We start from the raw sequence: 26,023 nt of genomic DNA on the forward strand, positions 1-26,023 counted from the left end.
GTTGGGGAGTGGGGCATTTTCTGCAAGTTTCTGTCTAAACCACACACTACCGTGCCTTGGAAGTACATTGCTGCTCCTTCAGTGTCACTGGGTCAAAACCCTGGAACTCCGGATCATCATTGTGGGTGTCACCACACATCAAGGATTGCAACAGGCCAAGGACAGGCCACCACCACCACCTTCTCAAGGGAACCTCTGGTGGGGCAGTTATACACTTGCTCAGCCTCTGAAACTCACGTCCCTTCGAGGAATAAAAATAAATATTGTTGCCCAGGGGTTGCTGAGGGTGGAAGTGCAGATGGGGGTTGTGATTGGCAGAGAAAGAGGATGGGGAACGTGAGCTGTACATTAACACTGAACATCGTTCTGTCCCTCAGTCACAGACTCCACACTCGGTGATCCGTGTGTAACCCACACCATCCTGGATCAGCCCTGGAGGAGCACGAATTGTTCCAACACTGAGTGTACCGGTGGACAATGGATGGGTGATGTAAATCTTGCTGTGGGATGGTACAGATTTAACAGGTAAAGTGAGGAGATAATCACTGAGAAACTGGACACAGAAGGGGAATGTAAACAGGGGAACAAGGGGTGTCTGAATGGGAAATGCAGGGAGACTGGGATCATCAGTGACTACACTGAGATGGGGAGTAAATACAGGGAGAGGGGAGATCACACATTCTTGGGATAGAGACAAGGGGGAGGTACAACAGAGAGGGAATTCCCAGGATTGGGGGTTTATTGACCAGAGACAGGGTACGGACAAGGTGAGTGTAATTTCCCATGTCTCTCTGAGTGAATAAACTCCCTCAGATCAGTGACTGACTCTCTGATTGTTGTTTCAGTTCCAGAGGATGGAAGATTCCCGAGACGGTCGTTCCACAGGATCACTGCTCTGGGAAGTACCCAGGCTGGTTAAACGGTAGGGTCAGAGTTTACATCAGTGGGGCTCGGTTTATTTTGGGGAGTGTCACAATAACAACCTGGATCTCTTCAGCGTAGGCACAGAACCCCATCTCCCTGGAGTCGGGTTACAGAACTGCTCTGCCAATGACCCCATTCTTGATATGACCCAGAGGAGTTTCAAAGGCCCCAGACTCATTTCTGTGGTGGGGCAATCTGCAGGGACTTGGGGGAGTCTGCAAACATCATCCTTCATCAATTAGAGGGATAAATTATTGGTTGCCATAGTAACGTAGCAGTCAGCGCGACACTGTTACAGCTCGGGGTGTTGGAGTTCAGAGTTCAATTCCAGCCTCATCTGTAAGGAGTCTCTGTCCATCCTCCCTATGGAATGCATGGGTTTTCCCCGAGTTCCCCAGAAATTGTCCCATGATGATGATCAGGTTAATTGGGATTATCGAGGGTTGTTGGGGTGTCATGGGTCAAAGGGTCATAAAGGCCGACTCCACCCTTTATCTCTAAATAAATCCACAATTTAATTTACTTAACATTCTGTTCAATTGTGGAGAAAATGTCTGGAAATATGATTAATCCTGGAATATACAGACCAGTCAGTCTCAGGTCATTGCTGGGGAAACTAGTGGAGAGGATTTATGATCATTTGGAAGATTGAGGGTGAATTGGGACAGTGAACCTTTCTTTGTGCAGGGCAAATTGTGACTTACTAATTTGCCTGAGTTTTTTGAGGGGTTGACAGATGATTGATGAAGGTAGAGCTGTGGATGTTGTCCTCAAGGACTTTAGAGCACAAGTTTATCAGACAGAGGAGCAGTATTCGTCTATTTGGCCTTTGAGTCTGCAACACCGTTCCATCATGGCTGATTTATTTTCCCTCTTCATCCCATTCTCATGCCGTCTCCCTGTAACATTTGACACTCTCATGATTCAAGAACCTGTCATCCTCAGTTTTAAATATCCCCAATGACGTGGCTTCCACAGCCGTCTGTAGCAATGAATTCCACAGAATCACTGCCCTCTGGCTAAATAAATTCCTCCTCATCTCTAATCTAGAGGGAGGTTCTTGTGTTCTGAGGCTGTGCCCTCTGGTCCCAGACTCCCCCACTATAGGAAACATCCTCTCCATGTCCACTCTATCCAGGCCTTTCAATATTCGATAGGTTTCAGTGAGATTCCCCAGACGTTTGAGAAGGTCCCTCATGGGAGGCTCATTCAGAAGATGAAGGTGCTGCTGCGGGGAGGGTGGGGTGGAGAGGGAGAGGGCAGCAGCTCAGTGCTAACTGAGGCCGGACCGGACCGTGGGTTGTGAACCACTGATTTACAGTGGGTCCTGATTCACATTTCCCGCTGTACTGTGGGACCGGGTACATTTTACAGTGTTTATAAATCTCATTCCAGGTCCCCATCCCAACGTGGGAGAGGGGGAGGTGACCAGGACCGTCTGCTTCACTCTGGGTGAAAACACCTGTTTCGGGAGCCGGGGGATCAATGTGAAAAACTGCTCCGGTTACTTTGTGTATTGGCTGGGGCCGACACCCTGGAGTTACGCTGTGTACTGTACAGGTAGGTCACCGTTCCCCAGTGACACAGCAGTGTGGTAGTTGTGGGGAAATTCTGGGACGTCCTGAGTCACCAACACACACCACGGGCTGAGTTTTCCAGTGGGCTGCCCTGCCCGTGGTCTGTGATCACCTTTCCCGTATCCCCCTTCACACCGGGGTCAGAATGAAACTGCCCAGTCTGACCTGTGACAGAGATCATAGAACACAGAGCACAGCACAGCACAGGCCCTTCGGCCCACAATATTGTGCAGACATACTCTGAGATCAACCTAACCCTTCCCTCCTACATAACCCTCCATGTTTCTGTCACCCATGTGTCTATGAGTTTGTTAAATGTCCCTAAGGCATCTGTCTGTACTACTACCCCTTGCAGGGTTTTCCACACACCCACCACTCTCTGTGTAAAGAATTTTACCTCTGACTTCGACATATTTCCCTCCAGTCCCTTTAAAATTTCACCCCCTGGTATTAGCCACCTCCTCCCTGGGAAAAAGTCTCTGGTTGTTCACCCAATCTATGCCTCTTACCATCTTGTCCACCTCCATCAATCACCTCTCATCCTCCTTCACTCCAAAGAGAAAAGCCCTCGCTCACTCAACCTCTCCTGACAAGACCTGCTCTCTAATCCAGCCATCGTCCTGGTAAATCTATTCTGCACTCTCTCTAAAGCTTCCACATCCTTCCTACAATGAGGTGACCTGAGACTCCCGGGCTGCCCTGTCACACATAGGGACCATGTGAAGGTTGTTGGGGGGGAAGAGGCGAGGGCACATTGAGGAAAATGGAGGGGTTGGAGGGGAATGACTGGGGTGGAAGGAAATGGGAAAGTGGAGAGGAGGGAGAGTGATGGGGAGAGAAAGGGGAGGGAGGAGGAATGAGGACAATAGAAGGAGATTGTAGGTGGGGATGGGAGAGAGGTCTGGGGTATGAGATCGGTGGTAGAGGGGAGGAGGAGTATTGAGAGGGAGCCGTAGACAGTTGTGGAGGGAGAGACAATGGATGCTGGATAGTCCACAGCTCAGGAATTGGTGGTGGGGATCATCGAAGGGAATGCTGATCCCCGTGGTCAGTCCAAGAATTTCATCCCGACTGCGAATGACGGGAGTCACCCATAATGATGAAGATTTTAGATGAGATTCAGTGGTGGGAGAGAGGTACGATGTTCCGGTGATTTTCTTTCTCCCATGTCTCTGTTCCTTTACCCTCGACCTGGGGATTTCTCCAAGGGAACAGGCCAAAGGGTCATCGACTGGAGGGGCCACCCAGGAACCATCCTCTGTCCCATCGGGAGACACATCCTCAGGTAGCAAGTCCTGTGACAGTGGGGAGAGTGGGTCATTCCACAACTCTGTGGTCTACTGGCTCTCGTGAGCTGATTCAGTGGTTATCTGTGTTTCTCAGTGGGATGTGAACGATGGAGTCCGTTCTATCCCCACTGACTATCTCAGGAGTACATGAGGTCTCCAGAAAGGGTGATTCACTCATCGGGAATGACCTGCCTTGGATGGATGCCGGTCTGGAAGACATGTGGAGACGGCTCAGTGACAGAGCAGGGGGGCTGAGACCTGGTGCTCAGGGGTGGGGAAATGAAAGTGTCCGGTGGGTGAGGTTTGGAGTGACATTCAGGCAGGATATTTTCACTATTTGTTTAATTGTTACCACCGCTGTCTGTAAGGAGATTGTACACTCTCCCTGTGACTGTGTCGGTTTCCTCCCACATTACAGAGACGTCTGGGTTAGTAGGTTAATTGGTCACATGGGTGGTGGGGCTCGTTGGGCTGGTTACTGTGCTGAATCTGTAAATAATTGATGGCCCAGTCCATCACGGATAAATCCCTCCCCACCATTGAGCATATCGACATGGAGTGTCGTCAGCATTCATCATCAGGAACCTCCACCACCCAGGACATGCTCTCTTCATGTTGTTGCCATCAGGGAGAAGGTACAGGAGCCTCAGGACCCACACCACCAGGGTCAGGAACAGTTATTACCCCTCAGACATCAGGCTCTTGAACCAGAGAGGGTAACTCATGTTCCGATACTTATTGCTTATTCACATATTAGTATTTTTTTTCTTTTCTATTTTGCACAGTTTATTGTCTTTTGCACAATCTTTGTTCACATAGGCGTAATAGAATAGCACAGACTTGTTGGGCCAAAGGACTCATTATTTTGCTGTATCTTCTAATAAATGAGTAAATATTTTTAAACTAATTTAAAGGAAATATAAGTTTTGCGCTGTGCTGTTGCTGCAAAACGATAAATCAGTGATGTTAAATGGTGATAGACTGATTCTGAGAATGTATAAAAATGTATGGAAAATTGAGGGGTACAGATAGGGTGAATATAACTAGAGGACATCGACTTATGGTCAGTGGTCAGAGAGTCAGGATCAGAATCAGGTTTATTATCACTAATGTATCTTGTGAAATTTGTTGTTTTTTGGCAGCAGTACAGTGGGAGACATAAAAAATATTCCTGTAGGTTCCAATCAAAAATAAAATAAATAAATAGTGCAAAAAGAGGAATAGTGAGGTTGTGTTCATGAGTTCATGGATCGTTCAGAAATCTGGTGTTGGAGGGGAAGAAACTATTCCTAAGACGTTGAGTTTGTGTCTCAGGCTCCTGGGGGTGTGTCCTGGATGGTGAGAGTCCTTAATGGTGATGCCACTGTCTTGGGGCATTGCCTTTCAGAGGCGATTCCAGCAGGGAGACTGGACATCAGAGGACACTCAGCAGGTCCTGATACGGGAGAGGTTGTTGGCGCATTGAGCTTTAGAGTACACTAGATGTGAGTGAGTATCAGGAGGCACTAGGTGGGTCAGGGTATTGCTGAGCTATTTAGCAGGGACTTACTGTGCCAGGAGGGTTGGACACACTCCCGTGTCCCTATTCCTTTATTCCCCATCAGAAAAATTACTCATGAGAACAGCCCAAAGAGTTATCGACTGGAGATCCCACCGAGGAACTGTCCTCTGTCCCAGCGGGAGAAGCATCCTCCGGTACCAAGTCTCATGTCTATCTGTGTTCATTCAGTCTCTGTCACTCTGTGAGGTTGAACCTCCCATGGACCAGTTCACCTACTGGATATACAGTGCATTGTGGGTAGGGGTGTGAATGATGGAGTCAGTGGTTCCTCTGTCCTGTCTGTTGGGTTGCGTTTGGTGAGTCGTGAGGGATGAGGCTCTGTTGGGAGTTGGCGAGAATGGGCTGGGAAGAATGAACAGAGAGGGATGGAGTGACTGAGAGTGACACAGGACGGAGGGGAAGGATGATGGAGGTGGGAGAGGTGTATAGTCAGAGAGAGGAAGGGAGGAATGACTGTGAGGAGTTACACGGTGACTGATGAGACATAGAAACGACCGGAGTGGGGTTTGAGTAATTCAGTACGTGGACAGAAGGAAATGGGTGAAAACACACAGGAGAGAGGGATGGAGAGAGAGGTGGGATGCTGGAGTGCGAGGAAAGAGGTAAATGAAGAGAGAGTGTAGACTGTGTGAGGAGAGTTGGGCAGAGAGATCAGTGAGAGTGACGCTCCAACTGGAGGGAGGGAAGGAGAGACTGAAAAGAGAGTGATGCAGACAGAGTGAATGCTGAGAGAGGGAGATGTGAGGAGAGGGATTTGTGAGACAAGCGTTGAGGAATTAAAGAGCAAAGAAGAGTGAAGTGTGTGTATTTCAGAGGACAGATTTGACCTGGACATGGGCCTCCTGTTCCTGCCATTGAGTTCCTTCCTGATTGAATGTAAAACTTGTTTACTACTTTCCCCATCCTTTGTATATTTTCTTATTACAGATTCCCAGTCAGACAAAACTTGGGAACCCCAGGGATCAGCAACAGATCAACCTGAACCGGATTTAACCACCCCAGCTGGTTCTCCGAGCTTACGTACAAACACAACTCAGGAACCCCAGGGATCAGCAACTAGAGAGTCTGGACCGGGTTTAACCACAACCCCACCTGGGTCTGTGAACTCAGGTATCTGCAGTGGGCTGGGGGTGTCATTGAAGGGAATGATCTTCTTCAATCCTCTATTCATCTGGGCTTTGCCTGAGAGTAGTGACTGGTCACAGACATTCGCGAGGGAGAGTTGCTGAACAGGGACTGGATGGTTTTGGTATCTCTTCAGATCAGAGACCTCCTTTCCAAATTGTTGTCCCAGTGGCTCCCATTTCAATTCAATTTCCCATTCCCGTTCCCACGTGTCTGTCCAAGGACTCCTCCACTTACATGCTGAAGCCAAACTCAGATTGGAGGGCAACACCTCATATCGTGTCTGGGTAGCCTCCAGACTAACAACATGAACACTGATTTCTCTGACTTCCAGTAATTTCTCCCCCCTACCATGTCTCTCTTCTTCCATTCCCACTCTGTTCTCCTCACCTGCCCATCACCTCCCTCTGGTCCCCGCCTCCATCACTTTATTCTGACCCCTCTCTTTGGATTACTCCTCTTCAGCCCTTTACCTCTTCCACACATCACCTCCCAGCTTCTCAAATCACCTCCTCCCTCACGCACCCACCTTCCCACTCACCTGGCTTCACCTATCACCTGCCAGCTGTACTCCTCCCCACCTCTTTATTCTGGCTTCTTCTCCCTTCCTCTCCAGTGCGGATGAAGGGTCTCAGCCCAAAACATTCACTGTTTATTCCCCTCCAGAGATGCAGCCTGACCTGCTGAGTTCTTCCAGCATTTTGTGTGTGTTGCTCTGGATTTTCAGCATCTGCAGAATCTCTCATCTTTATGAATTATTGTCCCTGTTTAATCTCTGCCACTCTCCCATGTCTCTGTTACTTTGTTCCAGACCTGGAGGCTTCCACAATGGATCAGCCCAATGGATCGTCTACAGGACAACCCACCCCATCACCATCCTCTGTCTCAGCAGGAGAGAGATCCTCAGGTATCAGGTCTCGTGTCCATTGGGGTTTTTCAGTTTCTCGCTCTGTGACATCGAACCTCTTATAGACTGATTCACCTGCTGGATGTGCATCCTGGTGAGGTGATAGTGATTGTTCAGCCGATCCTTCTCTCCATCTTGCATCAAATTCCACCAACATCCACCGTCTCTCCAAAGGCAGTGAGTGTTGTTGTGGTGAACAGTCCATAGGGTTGGTTGCTATATGATGACGGTCAGAGATCTGTCGGGGTGGAGATACGTCGCTACCAAAGGAGGTGTAAGTTGCTCCTTCCCACCACTAGGCTGCAGATCACCCTTGGGCAAGGTGTGGCATTTGTTTAGCACCCCCTCCCCCCCAAAATCAGGGTCACAGGAAGGCATGGGAGCAGGTACTGGATGGTCGTATGCACAGCTGGCGCATATCACATACAGTTGAAGTCAGAAGTTTACGTACACCTTAGCCAAATACATTTAAACTCAGTTTTCACAATTCCTGACATTTAATCCTAGAAGACATTCCCTGTCTTAGGTCAGTTAGGATCACTATTTTAAGAATGTGAAATGTCAGAATAATAGTAGAGAGAATGATTTACTTCAGCTTTTATTTCTTTCATCACATTCCCAGTGGGTTAGAAGTTTACATACACTTTGTTTGTATATGGTAGCATTGCCTTTAAGTTGTTTAACTTGGGTCAAATGTTTTGGGTAGCCTTCCACAAGCTTCTCACAATAAGTTGCTGGAATTTTTTTCCATTCCTCCAGACAGAACTGGTGTAACTGAGTCTGGTTTGTAGGCCTCCTTGCTCGCACATGCATTTTCCAGTTCTGCCCATAAATTTTCTATCAGATTGAGGTCAGGGCTTTGTGATGGCCACTCCAATACATTAACTTTGTTGTCCTTAAGCAATTTTGCCACAAATTTGGAGGTATGCTTGGGGTCATTGTCCATTTGGAAGACCCATTTGCGACTGAGTTTTAACTTCCTGGCTGATGTCTTGACATGTTACTTCAATATATCCACATAATTTTCCTTCCTCATAATGCAATCTATTTTGTGAAGTGCACCAGTCCCTCCTGCAGCAAAGCACCCCCACAACATGATGCTGCCACCCCCATGCTTCATGGTTGGGATGGTGTTCTTTGGCTTGCGAGCCTCACCCTTTTTCCTCCAAACATAACGATGGTCATTATGGCCAAACTGTTCAATTTTTGTTTCATCAGACCAGAGGACATTTCCCCAAAAAGTAAGATCTTTGTCCTCATGTGCACTTGCAAACTGTAGTCTGGCTTTTTTATGGTAGTTATGTCGATATAGGACTCGTTTTACTGTGGATATAGATACTTGTCTACCTATTTCCTCCAGCATCTTCACAGGGTCCTTTGCTGTTGTTCTGAGATTGATTTGCACTTTTCATGCCAAAGTACATTCATCTCTAGGAGACAAAATGTGTCTCCTTCCTGAGCAGTATGACGGCTGCATGCTCCCATGGTGTTTATACTACGTACTATTGTTTGTACAGAAATTGCTCCCAAAGATGAACCAGACTTGTGGAGGTCCACAATTATTTTGCTGAGGTCTTGGCTCATTTCTTTTGATTTTGTTTGTAAGCTTCTGATCCACTGGAATTGTGATATAGTCAAATAAAAGTGAAATAATCTGTCCGTAAACAATTGTTGGAAAAATTACTCGTGTCATGCACAAAGTTGATGTCCTCAACATCTTGCCAAAACTATAGTTTGCTAATATGAAATCTGTGGAGTGGTTAAACAATAAGTTTTAATGACTTCAACCTAAGTGTTTGTAAACTTCTGACTTCAACTGTATATGGGTTCTGACAATCTCTGAAGAGTATGGATAATGGCTGGAGTCACCCATCCTGTGAAGACACTGCCCAGATGAAGGCAACGGCAAACAGCTTCTGTCTCACCACCCAGAACAATCAGGGTGATGGACAGACCCTGATCGCCCACGTGAAATGATACGGCACGTAATGTTGATGATGTCGCAGAACAGGGACTGAGAGGTGCAGTTTGATGGATGAGAGGATTTAAGTGGTTTTTCACACAAAATGCTGGAGGAACTCAGCAGGCCAGGCAGATCTATTGAAAAGAGTAAACAGTCAATGTTTCAGGCCGAGGCCCTCCATCAGGATTTCCAGCATCTGCAGATTTCCTCTTGTTTGGGATTTAAGTAGCAGTTGAGAATTATCTTTATGGGGGTGGGGGATGGGTGGAGGAGACATACTCTGGTAATGAAGTTACTTTGACTTGCACTTTGATCAGAGTCAGATCAGATCATCCTCAGCAGGGTTATGGCTGTCAAGTAGGGACATTGTCCCTCTCAAGCTCATTCTCCTGCCTTGTCCTGTAACCTTTGACACCATTACTAATCAAGAACCTATCAACCTCTGCTTTAGATATACCCAATGACAGTCTCCACAGCCATTTGTACAATAAATTCCATAAGTCCACTATCCTCTGGCTAATGAAAATCCTCCTCACTTCTGCTTTAAGGGAACATCATTCTACTCTGAGGCAGTGCCCTCTCTATGCTAGACTCCCCCACTATAGGAAACATTGTCTTCATATCCGCTGTGTACTGACCTTACAATATTCGATAGGTATCGATGTGATTCACCCTCTTTCTCTGAACTCCAGTGAGTACAGACCCAGAGCAATGAAATGCTCCCCATACTGTAACCTTTTCATTCCTGGGATCATTCTCATGAACCTCCTCTGGACCATCTCCAATGCCAGCACATCCTTTCTGAGAGAAGGGGCCAAAAATGCTCCTGACCACAAAGCCACCAATTCCGTCATCCATATCACTGACATATAATGTGAAAAGAAGCTGTCACGGTCAAACCAAAGCAGAGGATTGCCACTGCTGGCAACCCTAGGGATTTGATATACTTGCATGATGCAACCTCACTCCAATAATCAATTTTACTAAAGTTGAAGATATGTATTTGATCCTTTATTAGCAATTAGCAAGCGTGCAATCTTGAAGCAATGAAACTTAAGTGTGCCCAAGTGTAAGCTAAGCATTGTTGAGTGATCAGCAAAAGATACAACATCTGCCCGTCCCCATCTACACAAACTGCAATAAACAAAGCATGAAGACAGAACTTATTCCCTTCGCTTTTACACCGTCCCCACTCATGTGACTAGTTACCATAATAAATGTGAAACTCAGAATACAATGCAGATGGAGAACAGATACATGGTCATACAGAAGCCGTTCCAATATCGAACCCTATGGAACACCAGCAGTCACCGACAGCCAACGAGAATAGACCTTTAATCCCAATCTTTCCCTCTGTCAGTCAGTCAGTCAGTCTACTAACTACAGTATGCTCATATCTTTCCTGTAATATCGTGGGCTCTTGTTTATTAGTATCGTGTGTGACAGCTTGTCAGAGGCCTTCTGAAGATCCAAATGCACAACATCCACCAATCCTCCTTTGTCTATTCTGCCTGTTATTTTCTCAAAGAATTCCAACGGATTTCTCAGGCAAGATCTCCCTTTAAAGAAACGATGCTAACATAAGCCTCTTTTCTCATGTGCCTCCAAGTACCCCAAAACCTCATCTTTATAATGGACACCTTCCCAGCCAGTGAAGTCAGGCTAACTAGCCTATAATTTCCTGTCCTTTGCCTCCCTCCCTTCTTTAAGAGTAGAGTGACATTTGCAATTTTCCAGTCCTCCAGGACCATTCCAGAATCCAGTGTTATTGAAATACCCCTACTAATGCCTTCATCTCTTGCAAAGCCCTGGGGTCCATCTGGTCCGGGTGACTTACCTACCTTCAACCCTCACGGCTTCCCAAGCACCTTCTCCTTAGTATTAGCAAGTTCACTCACTCTTACCCCACGACACTCTCCGGTTTCAGATGTACAGCTGGTTTCTTCCATCATAAAGACTGACGCAAGAACGATTAGGATGGGAAACAACTTCTTTCCCCAGGCTGTCAGACACTGAACTCCCAGCCTCCTGCCAGGTCACATCACACTTGAAGCATGATGCGGTCTACTTTTTAACTTGTGTCACAAATGCACCTTATTAATTATGAATTTACAAGTGTTGATATTAATTTGTGTGTGTGTTTTACGTATGTCCGGAGGAACGTTGTTTCGTTTGGTGATAAAAAATGTGTACTGTTGAATGAAAGTAGACTGAGCTGGAACTTGAGTTTGAAAACATTTATTAAATTCATCCACCATTTCTTTGTCCTACCTCTGCAGCATCATTTTCCATCCATCCAATATCCACTGTCACCTCTCTTTTACTCTTGATATATCTGAAAAATCTTTTTGCATCCTCTTTTATACTGTTGGCTAACTTACTTTCATATTTCATCTTTTTTCTCCTTATTGTTTTTTCCAGTTAACTTCTATTGGTTTTTAAGAGCTTCTGAATCCTCGAACCTCCCACTAATTCTTGCTCTATTCTCTGCCCTCTCTTTTGCTTTTATGCTGACTTTCACTTGTCATCATGGTTGCATCGTCCTTCATTTAAAAGACTTCTTTTTCTTTGGGATTTATCTATCCTGCACCTTCCGACTTGCTCCAGAAATTCCAGCCATTGCTGTTCTACAGTCATCCCTGCAAATATTCCCTTTCAATCAACTTTGGCCAGCTCCACTCTCATGCCTTCTCTTGGAATCCAGCACCAATCTGAGTTTCCTAATCTGCTGCACATTGAAATCACCCATGACCATCGTAACATTGCCCTTTTGTCCTGCCTTTTTTTATCTCCCGTTGTAATTTCTGCCCCACATCCTGGCTACTGATGAGAATCCTGTATATAACCCCCAAGAGGGTCTTGCTATCCTTGCATTTTCTTAACTCAATCCACAAGGATTCAACATCTTCCAATATTATTCACCTGTTTCTAAGGACTTGATTTTATTTTTTACCAAGAGAGCCACCCCACTACCTCTGCCTACGAGCATGTCCTTCTGAATGACGGAGGAGGTTGGGGATGAGCAAATGGGGGAATTGGGAAGGAGTCTGTGTGTGCAGTGTGTCAGAGTGATGAAACTGAGCCTGGTGGAGAGACTGGGGGAGTGTGGTGGAAGAACAGAACTGGCTGGTGTGTGGACGTAGCAGGAAGAATCAGTCTCAGCCCTGGACCAATCCTCCAAACTCCATTTCTCACCTGGACCTTCTCTCGTCCCAGATTCGGATAGGAGGACAAGCCCTGACGCCGGGCAGGAGAAGCCGACGGATGCCATATGCAAAGCCTCTGAGATGATCCCAGGTAACCACTGAGTTCTGATAGGGGACCGTCAGGTACTCCTGATCACAGGGACCCTTTCTGATGCATCTGGCCTTCGTGTCGTTAGAGTCTGCATGGAGCATCTCCCCAAACAGCGATGGACATTCTTCTTCCCCCAAACCCCACAACTTTCAGCCGGGGGGGGGGGGGGGCCTTGCTCTGTCTGCCCTGTGGAAGTGGTATGCCGATGTTTACGAAGAGATGCAGGAAGGGTGGAATTCTTCCACAAGCAAGGCATGGATACTCAAAAAGGGGGTTTGACGTTACAAAAGTTTGTGCTCATGAAGGGGACGTTGCTCACATTTGAGCTGGTGCTGAGAAGTTCTGACGATATCACAGTTGCACTCGGGAGAGACACAATGGAGGGTCAGAGACTGTTCATTTGGGTAGAACTCAGGAATAGGAAGGGTGAAATCACACTGATGGATTGTACAACAGAACCCCCAATAGCCATCGGGACATTGAGGAATAGATATGTAATCAGGTTAAGGAAATGTGTTAAAATAATAGGGTTGTTGTCATGGGGGGTTCAACTTCCCTCATGTAAACTGGGGCCTTCTTCGTGCAAGCAGTTTGGCTGGGGCAGAAAACGGGTTATTTTCTTTGGAGCAGTGGAGGCTGAGGGGAGATCTGATCGAGGTTTTTGTGATTATGAGAGGCTGAGATAGAGCAGATAAGGAGGGTCTGTTTCCCAGGGTTGAAACGCCCAACTCCAGAGGGCAGTTATTGAAGATGAGAGGGGGTTAGGTTCAAGGGGGCTGTGAGGGGTAAGGTTTTTACTCAGTGGTGGGTACCTGGAATGCACTGTCTGGTATAGTGGTAGAGGCAAATACATTAGAGGCTTTTAAGGGACATTTAGATTGACAGATGGATGTGAGGATGGAGGGATTTGGACATTATGTGGGAAGGAGGTATTAGATTCTGTGTCCTTTTGATTTTCTTTTTAGCTGGTCCAGTACAACATTGTGGGCCGAATGGCCTGTTCCTGTACTTCACTGATCTCTGTTCTGTGTGAGACCAAGGTAAACTGACTCGGCCAGTGTGTGGAAGACACCAACACTGGGGGCATAGTGGGCGTGAGGAAGGCTATCAATATCTGCAGCAGGATCTGGATGAGCTGGGGAAATGGCAGATGGAATTTAATGCAGACAAGCATGATCGCACTTTGGGAATGTAAAGCAGGCTCAGACTCACACAGGGAACGGTGCGGTAGAACAGAGGAATCCGGGAATACAGATCCAGAACACTTTGAAAGTGGTGCCACAGGTAGATAGGGTTGTAAAGCGAGCTTTTGGCACATTGGTCTTCATAAATAAAAGTATTGACTGCATGTGTTGAGATGCTATGCTGAAGTTGTACAAGACGTTGGTGAGGATTAATTTGGAGATTGTATGCAGTTCTGGTCACCTACCTACAGGAAAGATGTCAATGAGATTGAAAGAGAGCAGAGAAAATGTACAAGGATGTAGCCAAGACTTGAGGACTTGAGTTTTGGGGAAAGGTTGGATAGGTTAGGAGTTTATTCCGGGGATGCAGGAGACAGAGGGGAGATTTGATAGAGGTATACAAAATTGTGAGGGGTACAGAGAGGGTAAATGCAAGCGGTCTTTTTCCACTGAGGTTGGGTGGGACTGGAACTAGAGTTCATGGGTTAAGGGTGAAAGGTGAAATATTTGAGGGAAGCCTGAGTGGGAACTTCTTCACTCGGAGGGTAGTGAGAGTGTACAACGAGCTGCCAGCAGAAGTGGTGGATCTGGGTTTGATTTCAATATGTAACACAAGTTTGGATAAGTACATGGATGGGAGGGATTTGGAGGGACACAGTCCCGGTGCGGGTAGATGGGACGAAGCAGAATAATAGTTTGGCAATGACTAGATGGGCCGAACGGCCTGTTTCTGTGCTGTAGTGCTCTATCACCCAAAGATCTCGATCCCTCTCTAGATGTCATTACTCTCCCTCTGAGAGCCGAAGCCCCCCCACAATATCCAACTTTCAAAGAGGACTTGGGGTCAAATTTCTCTTCAATCCATTCCACTGGATGGGGTTAGTTTTGAACCTTCAGTTCTATACATCATGCGATGCTTTGAAAAACGTGTTCTTCTTTGTGTTATTGACCATGTCAATCTTTACTGGCTTCAGCTAACATACACGCTTCCCTTCTTATTGAAATAAAATCTAGCCAGGGGAAGCGAGGTGAATTTACATGTTGCACAGAGAGGCTGGTGGTGGATGGGGGACGGACTGGTTACTAGAACGATGGGCAGGAGGGGAACCTGGGGTCAGCCTGGGTCCCCGTGCTTACACAGAGAGGCTGGTGGTGGGTGGGGGAGGGACTGGTTACTGGATCGATGGGTAGGAGGGGATCCTGGGGTCAGCCTGGGTCCCCGTGCTTACACAGAGAGGCTGGTGGTGGATGGGGGACGGACTGGTTACTAGAACGATGGGCAGGAGGGGAACCTGGGGTCAGCCTGGGTCCCCGTGCTTACACAGAGAGGCTGGTGGTGGATGGGGGAGGGACTGGTTACTGGAACGATGGGCAGGAGGGGAACCTGGGGTCAGCCTGGGTCCCCGTGCTTACACAGAGAGGCTGGTGGTGGATGGGGGAGGGACTGGTTACTGGAACGATGGGCAGGAGGGGAAACTGGGGTCAGCCTGGGTCCCCGTGCTTACACAGAGAGGCTGGTGGTGGATGGGGGAGGGACTGGTTACTGGAACGATGGGCAGGAGGGGAACCTGGGGTCAGCCTGGGTCCCCGTGCTTACACAGAAAGGCTGGTGGTGGATGGGGGAGGGACTGGTTACTGGAACGATGGGCAGGAGGGGAACCTGGGGTCAGCCTGGGTCCCCGTGCTTACACAGAGAGGCTGGTGGTGGATGGGGGAGGGACTGGTTACTGGAACGATGGGCAGGAGGGGAACCTGGGGTCAGCCTGGGTCCCCGTGCTTATACAGAAAGGCTGGTGGTGGATGGGGGAGGGACTGGTTACTGGAACGATGGGCAGGAGGGGAACCTGGGGTCAGCCTGGGTCCCCGTGCTTACACAGAGAGGCTGGTGGTGGATGGGGGAGGGACTGGTTACTGGAACGATGGGCAGGAGGGGAACCTGGGGTCAGCCTGGGTCCCCGTGCTTACACAGAGAGGCTGGTGGTGGATGGGGGAGGGACTGGTTACTGGAACGATGGGCAGGAGGGGAACCTGGGGTCAGCCTGGGTCCCCGTGCTTACACAGAGAGGCTGGTGGTGGATGGGGGGAGGGACTGGTTACTGGAACGATGGGCAGGAGGGGAACCTGGGGTCAGCCTGGGTCCCCGTGCTTACACAGAGAGGCTGGTGGTGGATGGGGGAGCGACTGGTTACTGGAATGATGGGCAGGAGGGGAACCTGGGGTCAGCCTGGGTCCCCGTGCTTACACAGAGAGGCTGGTGGTGGATGGGGGAGGGACTGGTTACTGGAACGATCGGCAGGAGGGGAACCTGGGGTCAGCCTGGGTCCCCGTGCTTACACAGAGAGGCTGGTGGTGGATGGGGGAGGGACTGGTTACTGGAACGATGGGCAGGAGGGGAACCTGGGGTCAGCCTGGGTCCCCGTGCTTACACAGAGAAGCTGGTGGTGGATGGGGGAGGGACTGGTTACTGGAATGATGGGCAGGAGGGGAACCTGGGGTCAGCCTGGGTCCCCGTGCTTACCATCACCAACACTCCAGTCCAAACACCCATCACACCGTGTGAGTCTGCTGTCTCTGGATCTGCTTTGACTGAACACTTCTCTCAATCTTCCAGTGAACGGGCTCCTGTCAGATGAGTGTGAGGAGATGATCAGCAGTGTCCAAGTGCTGTACCTTGGGCAGAACAACCTGGGAGACCCCCAGGAGCGAGAGGCCTACCTCAATCAGGTGAGAGATGTTGTCCACATTCATTCCCAGAGGTGGAGATTCTGATTCATGTGCCTTTGGTCAGTCCAGGTCAATAATCAGTGACTGTCCCTTCCCGATGAACGGTGAAACACCCAACCCTGAAATGATTACATCTGAGTCACCAGAGACTCCCCGTCCTCAGTCACCACCCAACGCAGGATATAAGAACAGAATTAGGCCATTGGGCCCATGAAGTCTGCTCCATGAATGTGTTTTACAATGGCACTTCCTCCCTGTAAGCCAAACCCTTTTACCGATCAATCTCTGCCCTAAATTCACCCAGTGTGAATAGGGACTGCCCCACCACCTAATAAACACCATCTCCCCGTCTCCCCACCTCCACCCCATTATACACGACATCCAAAGACAAACTATTTACAGTGATCATTGTCCCCTCGTTGTCCCACCATTCCTCTAAATCCCTTATTCCTGTGTACATCGTGTGCACGTACGGGCACGTAAGTAGCCTTGGGCAGTCGGATCCCAACCTGCCTTCCTCCTCCATTGGCAACGAGTTCCCACCGACCGACCATCTCCACTCATATCCCTTCAGCTTTGTATCTCCCCCATGGTCTCAACGACCATTCGGAGCCAGTGATCGCATTGCATCTCCCCCATGGTCTCAGCGATCACTTTGCATCTCCCTCATGGTCACAGCGATCACTTTCTGACTTTCCTGCGATCCCCCATGGTCTCAACGATCACTTTGTGACTTTCCTGCGATCCCCCATGGTCTCAGCGACCATTCGGAGCCAGCGATCACTTTGCATCTCCCCCATGGTCTCAGCGATCACTTTGCATCTCCCTCATGGTCTCAGCGATCACTTTGCATCTCCCTCATGGTCTCAGCGATCACTTTGCATCTCCCTCATGGTCTCAGCGATCACTTTGCATCTCCCCCGTAGTCTCAGTGATCACTTTGTGACTTTCCTGCGATCCCCCATGGTCTCAGCGATCACTTTGTGACTTTCCTGTGATCCCTCATGGTCTCAGCGATCACTTTGCATCTCCCCCATGGTCTCAGCGATCACTTTGTGACTTTCCTGCGATCCCCCATGGTCTCATCGACCATTCGGAGCCAGCGATCACTTTGCATCTCCCCCGTGGTCTCAGCGATCACTTTGCATCTCCCCCGTGGTCTCAGCGATCACTTTGCATCTCCCCCGTAGTCTCAACGATCACATTGTGACTTTCCTGCGATCCCCCATGGTCTCAGCGATCACTTTGTGACTTTCCTGCGATCCCCCGTGGTCTCAGCGACCATTCGGAGCCAGCGATCACTTTGCATCTCCCCCATGGTCTCAGCGATCACTTTCTGACTTTCCTGCGATCCCCCATGGTCTCAGCGATCACTTTGTGACTTTCCTGCGATCCGCCGTGGTCTCAGCGACCATTCGGAACCAGCGATCACTTTGCATCTCCCCCATGGTCTCAGCGATCACTTTGTGACTTTCCTGCGATCCCCCATGGTCTCAGCGACCATTCGGAACCAGCGATCACTTTGCATCTCCCTCATGGTCTCAACGATCACTTTGTGACTTTCCTGCTCGGGGTTCCCCGTCGTTAGCAGAGCATAGGTTCCTCTGGTTTGGGGAAATGTTTTCCTCTGGTGCCCGTTTTCTAGGAACATTTATCTCCCATTCTGTGGACCGTCTGTTGTTTATAGGATATGATGATTTACAGGTTTATGGGACATGATTCCATTCATTATGTAGTTAATGTTTCAGCTCAGAGACCCTTGGTCAGAACTGTCTGGGAGAGGGGGAGATACGTCTGGTCTCAGTTTGGGAGACAGCAATACACTGCACCAGGGAATCGGTTTCACAGGTCTGTGAGGAGGTGGGTTTCTGTGTGGTAGGGAAAGGATCTTGCCTGGTTTTGGGAGCTGGTGAGTGAACCTCGCAGACTGAGGGGTTGAGGGGAGTATCCTGGTCTGGAGAGGGGAAATCCCAGAATTTGAGTGGGGAAATCCCCTGGTCTGAGGGAGGGGGGGCATCCCCTTATCTACAGGGTGAGGAAAATCTCCTGGTCTTAGGGGTTGACGAGAATCCCTTGGTCTGAGGTGGGGGTGTGGTAGAAATCCCCTGGTCTCAGGGGGATGAGAGGTGTTCTCTGATCCAAGGGGAATGAGAGGCATTCTCTGCCCTTGGGGTAAGGAGATCCCCTAGTCCAAGGAGAGTGGAAATTTCCTGGACAGGGTGGGGGTAGAGATGGGAATCCCTGGTCTCAGTTATGAGGAGAATTCCCTGGTACGAGGGTGAGGGGGAGGTGAATGCCATTCTCCGGCCTCAGTAGGTGAGGACGATCCCCTGATCCGAGAGGGGTGAGAGGTATTCTCTGGCCTCAGGGTGAGGAGAATTCCCTGTTGGAGGGGGTAAGGGGCATTCTGTGTGAGGGGAGGGTTTTTCTCAGGTCTGAAGGAAAAGCTGATTCCATTTTCCGGGAAGCTCTATTCCCAGTTTGGAGCACGGGAATTTCTCTGATCCCGAGAGAAGGTGGATCCTTGTTGTGGGATGTTTGGAGGAGCAGATTCTCCTGGTGAAGGGATGGGGTTTGGGGAGGGGTTGATGGTGATTTCTGAGGAATTGAATTTTCCTGGTGTATAGGGAATGTAGTTCTTGGTGTGAAGAAGGGAATCTCCTGGTGGTAAGTGATGGATTTTGTGGGTGATGAGAGGAGGGTCTCTCTGCTGTCCTGATCCCCCACACAGTGCGGTCTAACCGTGTTTCTTCACCTGTCACTCACCATCAACATCCCTGGTCCACAGATACGTGAGATACTGAGGGAACAGCTCCCCTGCAAGCACATCCTGTCCAAGAGCAAACGTGACAAGGGAAATAACTGAGAGGGAAGATCTCAAATCATGTTCGTCCAACGTATCACAGGGTGATGGACGATGTGTGAAGTGTTCATGGGTTGTGGTGGGGAGTGTGAGGTTTCAGTGGGTTGTGTGATGGTGGTGGGGAATCCAATATCAGTGAAATATTATTAGCATCAATTAGACTGTGCATCTGTCATTGAGAATCAGGTTTATTATCAGTAACATATTACTCTTTCATCTTTCATTATTTCTCATCAATTGAATGTAATAATGGGTTTAATCCAAGCAATAAAAGACACATTCAGATTCCTGGGAAGTGTCTCTGTAATTGTTTCTGTATTTCCAATGGTCCACGGTTACTTTAATTAAGAATTTATTTCTGTTTTACTTCAGTTGTGATGTTACATTCATTTATGACTGTTATTAAAAGTAATATCATAAAGACACAAAATAAATGAACATTCCCAAACTGCTTGCGAAGAAGGGAGACCGTTTCTGCACAATCGGTCTTCCTTTGCACGTCGGCTGTTTGTCGGTCTTTATTTACGTGTAGATTTTCGTAAATTGTATCATGCTTTCTTTTCACGTGAATGCTTGTAAGAAAATGAGTCTCAGGGTAGTATATGGTGATGTATACTTACTTTGTTAATAAATTTACTTTGAACTTTGATTGCAAAGCTGTTCTTTTCAGTATCTGAATCAGGTTTAATAACACTGACATATGTCATGAAATTTGTTGTTTTGTGTCAGCAGTACAGTGTAAGACAGAAAATACTATAAATTACAATAAGAAATGTACAGAATATAAAAATAAGTTGTACAAAAAGAGAGTAAAAATATCTTCAAGCTGATCATCTTGCCTGCAATTTCCATTAAGTACTGAAGACTGGTACTACTGGTTCTGGATTGAATTAATATAGATAGATAGATAGATACTTTATTACTTTATTCCATGGGGAAATTCAACACAGAGCCCGCCTTCCTACACTGCTACACTCACATAATTCCACAATTCCTGAATCATTCTGAACAAAACCTATCAAATACCTGGAAGAGGCCTGAACTGCTACAGCACAGGAGGTTGTGGATCAGCAGCAGGTAAGAGGGATGAGTGAGGATGGGTACCTGCTGTGTTTTGTAACTACAAAACATTAAACTAATGAAAAGAATGACACGAGAGCGGGAATGTGAGTCTAACTGTTTTTTTACTTTAAGCGAGGCACACACGTATCACGTGGTAGCTTCATGACGCATGCAATACTTTAATTTTTACAGATAATCCATAATGAATTATTTAAACAAACAAAAATGTTTAATCAACAATATAATTACAATATTACTGAAATATTAAATACATACTATTCCTAGCTGCTTAGCTATAAACTCCAATTCTATGGAGAATGCATCTCAACTCTCTATACACAGTACACTATACAATACAACTACTATAGACAGACATCATGCAGAGTCAATTTCAAATTGTCCCATTCGGGTGAAAGATTGATTCACTATGGATGGAGGTTTTCTTACTCTGATGGGATAATGTCTTTCCTGACTAAGGGATCACTACACTTGGCAGGTGTGACTTTTGAAGCATTGAACCTCACCCACATTAGCACTGGTTAAAACATTTTACACCCCAAAGCAGACTCGAGGCCTTTCTGTCGATCTGTGTGTGTTGTTTGTCACTGCAGCATGAAGGCAATGTGATGCAGAGGCTGTGGGGTGTTCACGTCCATCGCCCAGAACTTGTGACATGACTGCACCTGTACCATAAGGTGAGGTGTCACGGGCAAGCTTCACTAGACAGTGTGGATCACGATGTGTGAGTGCAGTGTGTGTTGTCACCATTTCCTTTACCTTTTGTCCATTTCCATCTCTTCCCCATCTGTGATAACGGGTGAAAGGAGTGGAGGACAGTAGCCAGGTTTGGCAGGAATTAACAAATCCTAAAAAGGACCACAACTCTGACATGTCCTGTGGCCTCGGGGCATCCACCACTGCTTGAATTTTCTCAGCACACTTGTGTAATTCTTGTGCGTCAATGATGTGACCACAGTAAGTGATGTTTGGTTTAAAGAAGTTACAGTTGTGTCGTGCTCTGGGCCATAATCTTTCAATCTTTTTAACTCTGTCTTGAGGTTTTAGAGATCATCCTTACCAGTCATCTGGGTAACACTGAGTGGCTGGACTGCCTTGCAGCAACTGGTCCATCGCTTTCTGCTGGACCTCAGGTGCAGATGCTCCTCCAAAAATAAGCAGAAAACCCCTTTGTGAGTGTTTATGGTGAGAAACACTATGGACTCTTCTTTCATCTCCCTCTGTAGGTGAGCCTCAGCTAAGTCCACTTTGCTCAAGTGTTTTCCTCCAGAAAAGTTTGCAGAGGGCCCCTCCATCCCAGGCAGAAGGTATCGATCTACTTTCGGTACTGGGTTGATGGTGATCTGAAAATCACCACAGATCTGGACAGACCCATTCTTCTCGGCTACTGGGACCACTGGCATTGCTCACGGGTTCCACTCGAGCTTGGACAGAATTTCCTGAGCCTCCATGTGATCCAGCTCACTGGCTACTTTATCATGGATAGTCTAAGGAACTGGTCGGGCTTTGCTAAACTTGGGTGTGGGATGTTCATTTAACACTATTTTACCCGTGATATGTTTGAGTTTTCCAATGGGATCCTTGAACACTGCTGTGGCATCATCCATGACCTTGCTTAATTCACTTTCAGTTGACTCTAACAGGGGATGTGGCACGCAAATGGTGGCTGGATCTCCAATCAGGCTGTAGTTGTCTCAGCGAACCCATCCCCACAACACTGGCCCTCTTGCTTTTACCACATACACATCCAAAGTGGCTTGGTGGCTGTTGCATTTCACTGTTACGAATGTTATTCCCACCGGAGTGATCTCTTCTCCAGTATAAGTTCTCAGCTGGATATCTACAGGCTTCAGGTTAATATCTTTGAAATGGCGTTCAATCTGATTTTGTGGAATGACTGAAACAGCTGAGCCGGTGTCCAATTCTATTTTAATTAATTTGCCGTTCACTTCTGGTGTAAGCCACATTGCTTGTCTATTATTGGTTGTCAAATTGTAACTCTTAAGAGTTCCCGGTCTTGTGTCAGTCTTCCCGAGAACATCTTCTAATGCTGGAAATCCAGAGCAACACACACAAAATGCTGGAAGAACAGTATCTATGGAAAAGAGTTAACACTCCACGTTTCAGGCCAAGACCCTGCATCAGGACTGAATCCTCGACTGATGGTGCTTTTCCACAGATGCTGCCTGACCTGCTGAGTTTCTCCAGCATTTTGTGTGTGTTCTTGTGTCACTCTCAAGATGATCAGATTTTCATCATGCAGATTAATGCTCTTTTTGTAACTACAACTGGATATTTATATTTTGCACTTCCCTGTGCAGTCCATTTATTTTTTTCTGTCTGGCATGATGGGAGTTGATATCTGTTATTTGTTAAGCAGGGTGCTGTGCACAATCCTAATCTGATGAAAAATGGATGTGGGAGCACAGAGGAACATCTGGAAATCTCCAGGAAGGCTTTCTTCGTTGCTGCTGCTGTTGTGAGGTCCAGGTCTCTGCTGAGAAGAACAGGCCCCCAGTCCTCGGGGTCGCATTGCCGATGGCTGTTGGCCGTGCGCTCGGCAGAGGATGATGTTCAGAGAGGCTGTGCCGGAGGGGATGGTCGGAGGCTCGGAGGTTCGACGGACTCGGAGTCTGCTGCGGTCAGGGCGCTTTCACTGTGTGCTGCGTCTGTGAGGCTGGGTCCGATGGAGCCTTGGAAGTCCATAGCGGGGGTATTCCCTTCTGCCGCCTGCGTGGGATGGTGAGTCTGTCGGGACCCTGAGGACTTGTGGAAACTGTGTGGTGGTTTCTTTCGAACTTATAGCCTTTTAACATCTTTGGACTATTTTTACTGTGCCCATGGTCTGTTTTTTTTTATCAATTACGGTATTGTCTGCACTGTTGTAACTATATGTTAACTATAACTATATGTAACTATGTGTTTTTGTGTAGGTCTTGTAGCTTTAGTTTTTGGTTTGTTGGGTGGTAGAGTTGGTCTCCTGACTTGGTGTGTCTGGATAGTTGTTTTATCTGGTGGGTTTGGAGCTCCTTTCCCGGGAACACACTAAAATGGTAGCACGATATTAATACGCAGCAGCCTCTCCGGACTCTGGATTTGGGGATTACCAAATGTTATGTGGATTTTCTGGTGTAGTCTGTTTTGTCATGTGCTTTTGTGATATCATTCTGGAGGAACGTGGTCTCATTTTTTAACTGCATTGCATTTGTGGTTTCTAAATGACAATAAACTGAACTGATCTATGTATGGGCAGAATTTGTTAGGTATATTTGGAGGGATTCTTTAATCAATATGTGGACAGTCCATCGAGAGGAGGGGCTGTACTGGACGTGGTGTTGGGTAATGAGCCCAACCAGGTGACAGACCTTTCAGTGGGTGAGCAGTTAGGGAACAGTGACCACAACTCTTTAACTGTCAGGATAGCGATAGATAAGGTCCCATATATGAGACTGGTGGGTAAAATCAGAGCTCAGGGCATTGGGGGGAAGATATTGACAAGGATAGAAAACTGGTTGGCAGATAGAAAGCAAAGGGTAACGGTGAATGGGTGTTTCTCAGAATGGCAGGTGGTGACTAGTGGGGTGCCACATGGCTCGGTATTGGGACCACAGCTGTTTACGATTTACATCAACGATTTAGATGAAGGCATTGAGAGTAACATCAGCAAGTTTGCTGATCATACTAAGCTGGGTGGCAGTGTGACATGTGATGAGGATGTTAGTAGAATTCATGGTGACTTGGATAGGCTGAGTGAGTGGGAAGATACTTGGCAGATGACGTTTAATGTGAATAAGTGTGAGGTTATCCACTTTGGGAGTAAGAACAGGAAGGCAGATTATTATCTGAACGGTGTAGAGTTAGGTAAGGGAGAAAGACAAAGAGATCTAGGAGTCCTTGTTCATCAGTCACTGAAGGTGAATGAGCAAGTGCAGCAGGCAGTGAAGAAGGCTAATGGAATGTTGGCCTTTATTACAAAGGGAATTGAGTACAAGAGCAAGGAAATCCTCTTGCATTTGTACAGGGCCCTGGTGAGACCACACCTGGAGTATTGTGTACAGTTTTGGTCTCCAGGGTTAAGGAAGGACATTCTGGCTGTAGAGGAAGTGTAGCGTAGATTCACGAGGTTAATTCCTGGGATGTCCAGACTGTCTTACGCAGAGAGGTTAGAGAGACTGGGCTTGTACGCACTGGAATTAAGAAGATTGAGAGGGGATCTGATTGCAAACATATAAGATTATTAAGGGATTGGACAAGATAGAGGCAGGAAATATGTTCCAGCTGCTGGGAGAGTCCAGTACCAGACAGCATGGTTTGAGAATAAGGGGTAGATCATTTAGGACAGAGTTAAGGAAAAACTTCTTCTCCCAGAGAGTTGTGGGGGTCTGGAATGCACTGCCTCGGAAGGTAGTGGAGGCCAATTCTCTGGATGCTTTCAAGAAGGAGCTAGATAGGTATCTTATGGATAGGGGAATTAAGGGATATGGGGACAAGGCAGGAACCGGGATGGATAGTAGATGATCAGCCATGATCTCAGAATGGCGGTGCAGGCTCGAAGGGCCAAATGGTCTACTTCTGCACCTATTGTCTATTGTCTATAAGGATAGGTATGGATCTTGTGGGAGAGTTTTAAATTGGAGTATGGCAAATTACGAGGGGATGAGGCAGGAACTCAGAAGGGTTAATTGGGAACACCTATTTTCTGGCAAGTCCACATCAGACTAGTAGAGGGTGTATAAAGGTCAATTACACAGAGTACAGGAAAGGTGTGTTCCTGTTCGAAAGGACAGGAATGGAAGGGGAAGAGAGCCTTGGATATGCAGAGAGGTGATGTATTCAGTCAAGGTGAAAAAGGAAAAGTATGTAAACCTTCGGAAGACAGGATCAAGTAAAGCACATGAGGAGGCCATGAAAAGTCATTAGAAAATAGCATTCCAAGGGATCCTACAGTATACATACATCGAGCAAGAGGATAACTAAGGAGAGGGTAGGAACACTACCGGATAAAGGGGGAACATTTGTTTGGGTGTGGACAATGTGAATGAGGTATTAATGAGTACAGTACATTGCTCAAGTGATTACCAAGGAAAAGGACATGGAGGACCAGGAGATGAATGCCGTGTGTATAAAGTCTGGTTCGGCCTCACCTGGAGTACTGTGTGGAGTTCTAGTCAACCCAACAAAGGAAGGATGTTGAGGTTTTGGAGAGGTTGCACAGAGGTTTACCAGGATGCTGTCTGGTTTAGAGAGAATGTGCTAACATGAGAGGCTGGATAAAGCTGAGTTGTTTTCTCCAGAGCGTCGGAGACTGAGGGGAGATCAGATAGAGGTTTATATGACTATGAGAGGCAGAGATAGAGGAGACAGGGAGTATCTGTTTCCCAGGGTTGAAATGTCTAATACCAGAGGGCAGACATTGAAGGTGACAGGGGGTAGGTTCAGAGGAAATGTGAGGGGTAAGATGGAGGGATATAGACACTGTGTAAGTAGGATGGATTAGATTTCGGGTGTTTTTGATTTAGTTTTCAACTG

General features: G+C 47.4%; 1 protein-coding gene across 1 annotated transcript; it reads left to right on the plus strand.

Moving 5' to 3' along the window:
- Positions 1–481: 481 nt before the first annotated feature.
- On the plus strand, positions 482–20,041 carry LOC140723279 (uncharacterized). Its single transcript, XM_073037884.1, has 8 exons — positions 482–525; positions 846–922; positions 2,320–2,484; positions 6,279–6,461; positions 7,288–7,383; positions 12,563–12,643; positions 16,439–16,551; positions 19,340–20,041. Exons 1-8 carry the CDS (start codon positions 482–484, stop codon positions 19,415–19,417), a joined length of 837 nt encoding a protein of 278 aa, XP_072893985.1. The 3' UTR covers positions 19,418–20,041.
- The last annotated feature ends 5,982 nt before the right edge of the window (positions 20,042–26,023 follow it).

Source organism: Hemitrygon akajei, unplaced genomic scaffold (assembly GCF_048418815.1).
Source record: "Hemitrygon akajei unplaced genomic scaffold, sHemAka1.3 Scf000107, whole genome shotgun sequence".
Lineage (NCBI taxonomy): Eukaryota > Metazoa > Chordata > Chondrichthyes > Myliobatiformes > Dasyatidae > Hemitrygon > Hemitrygon akajei.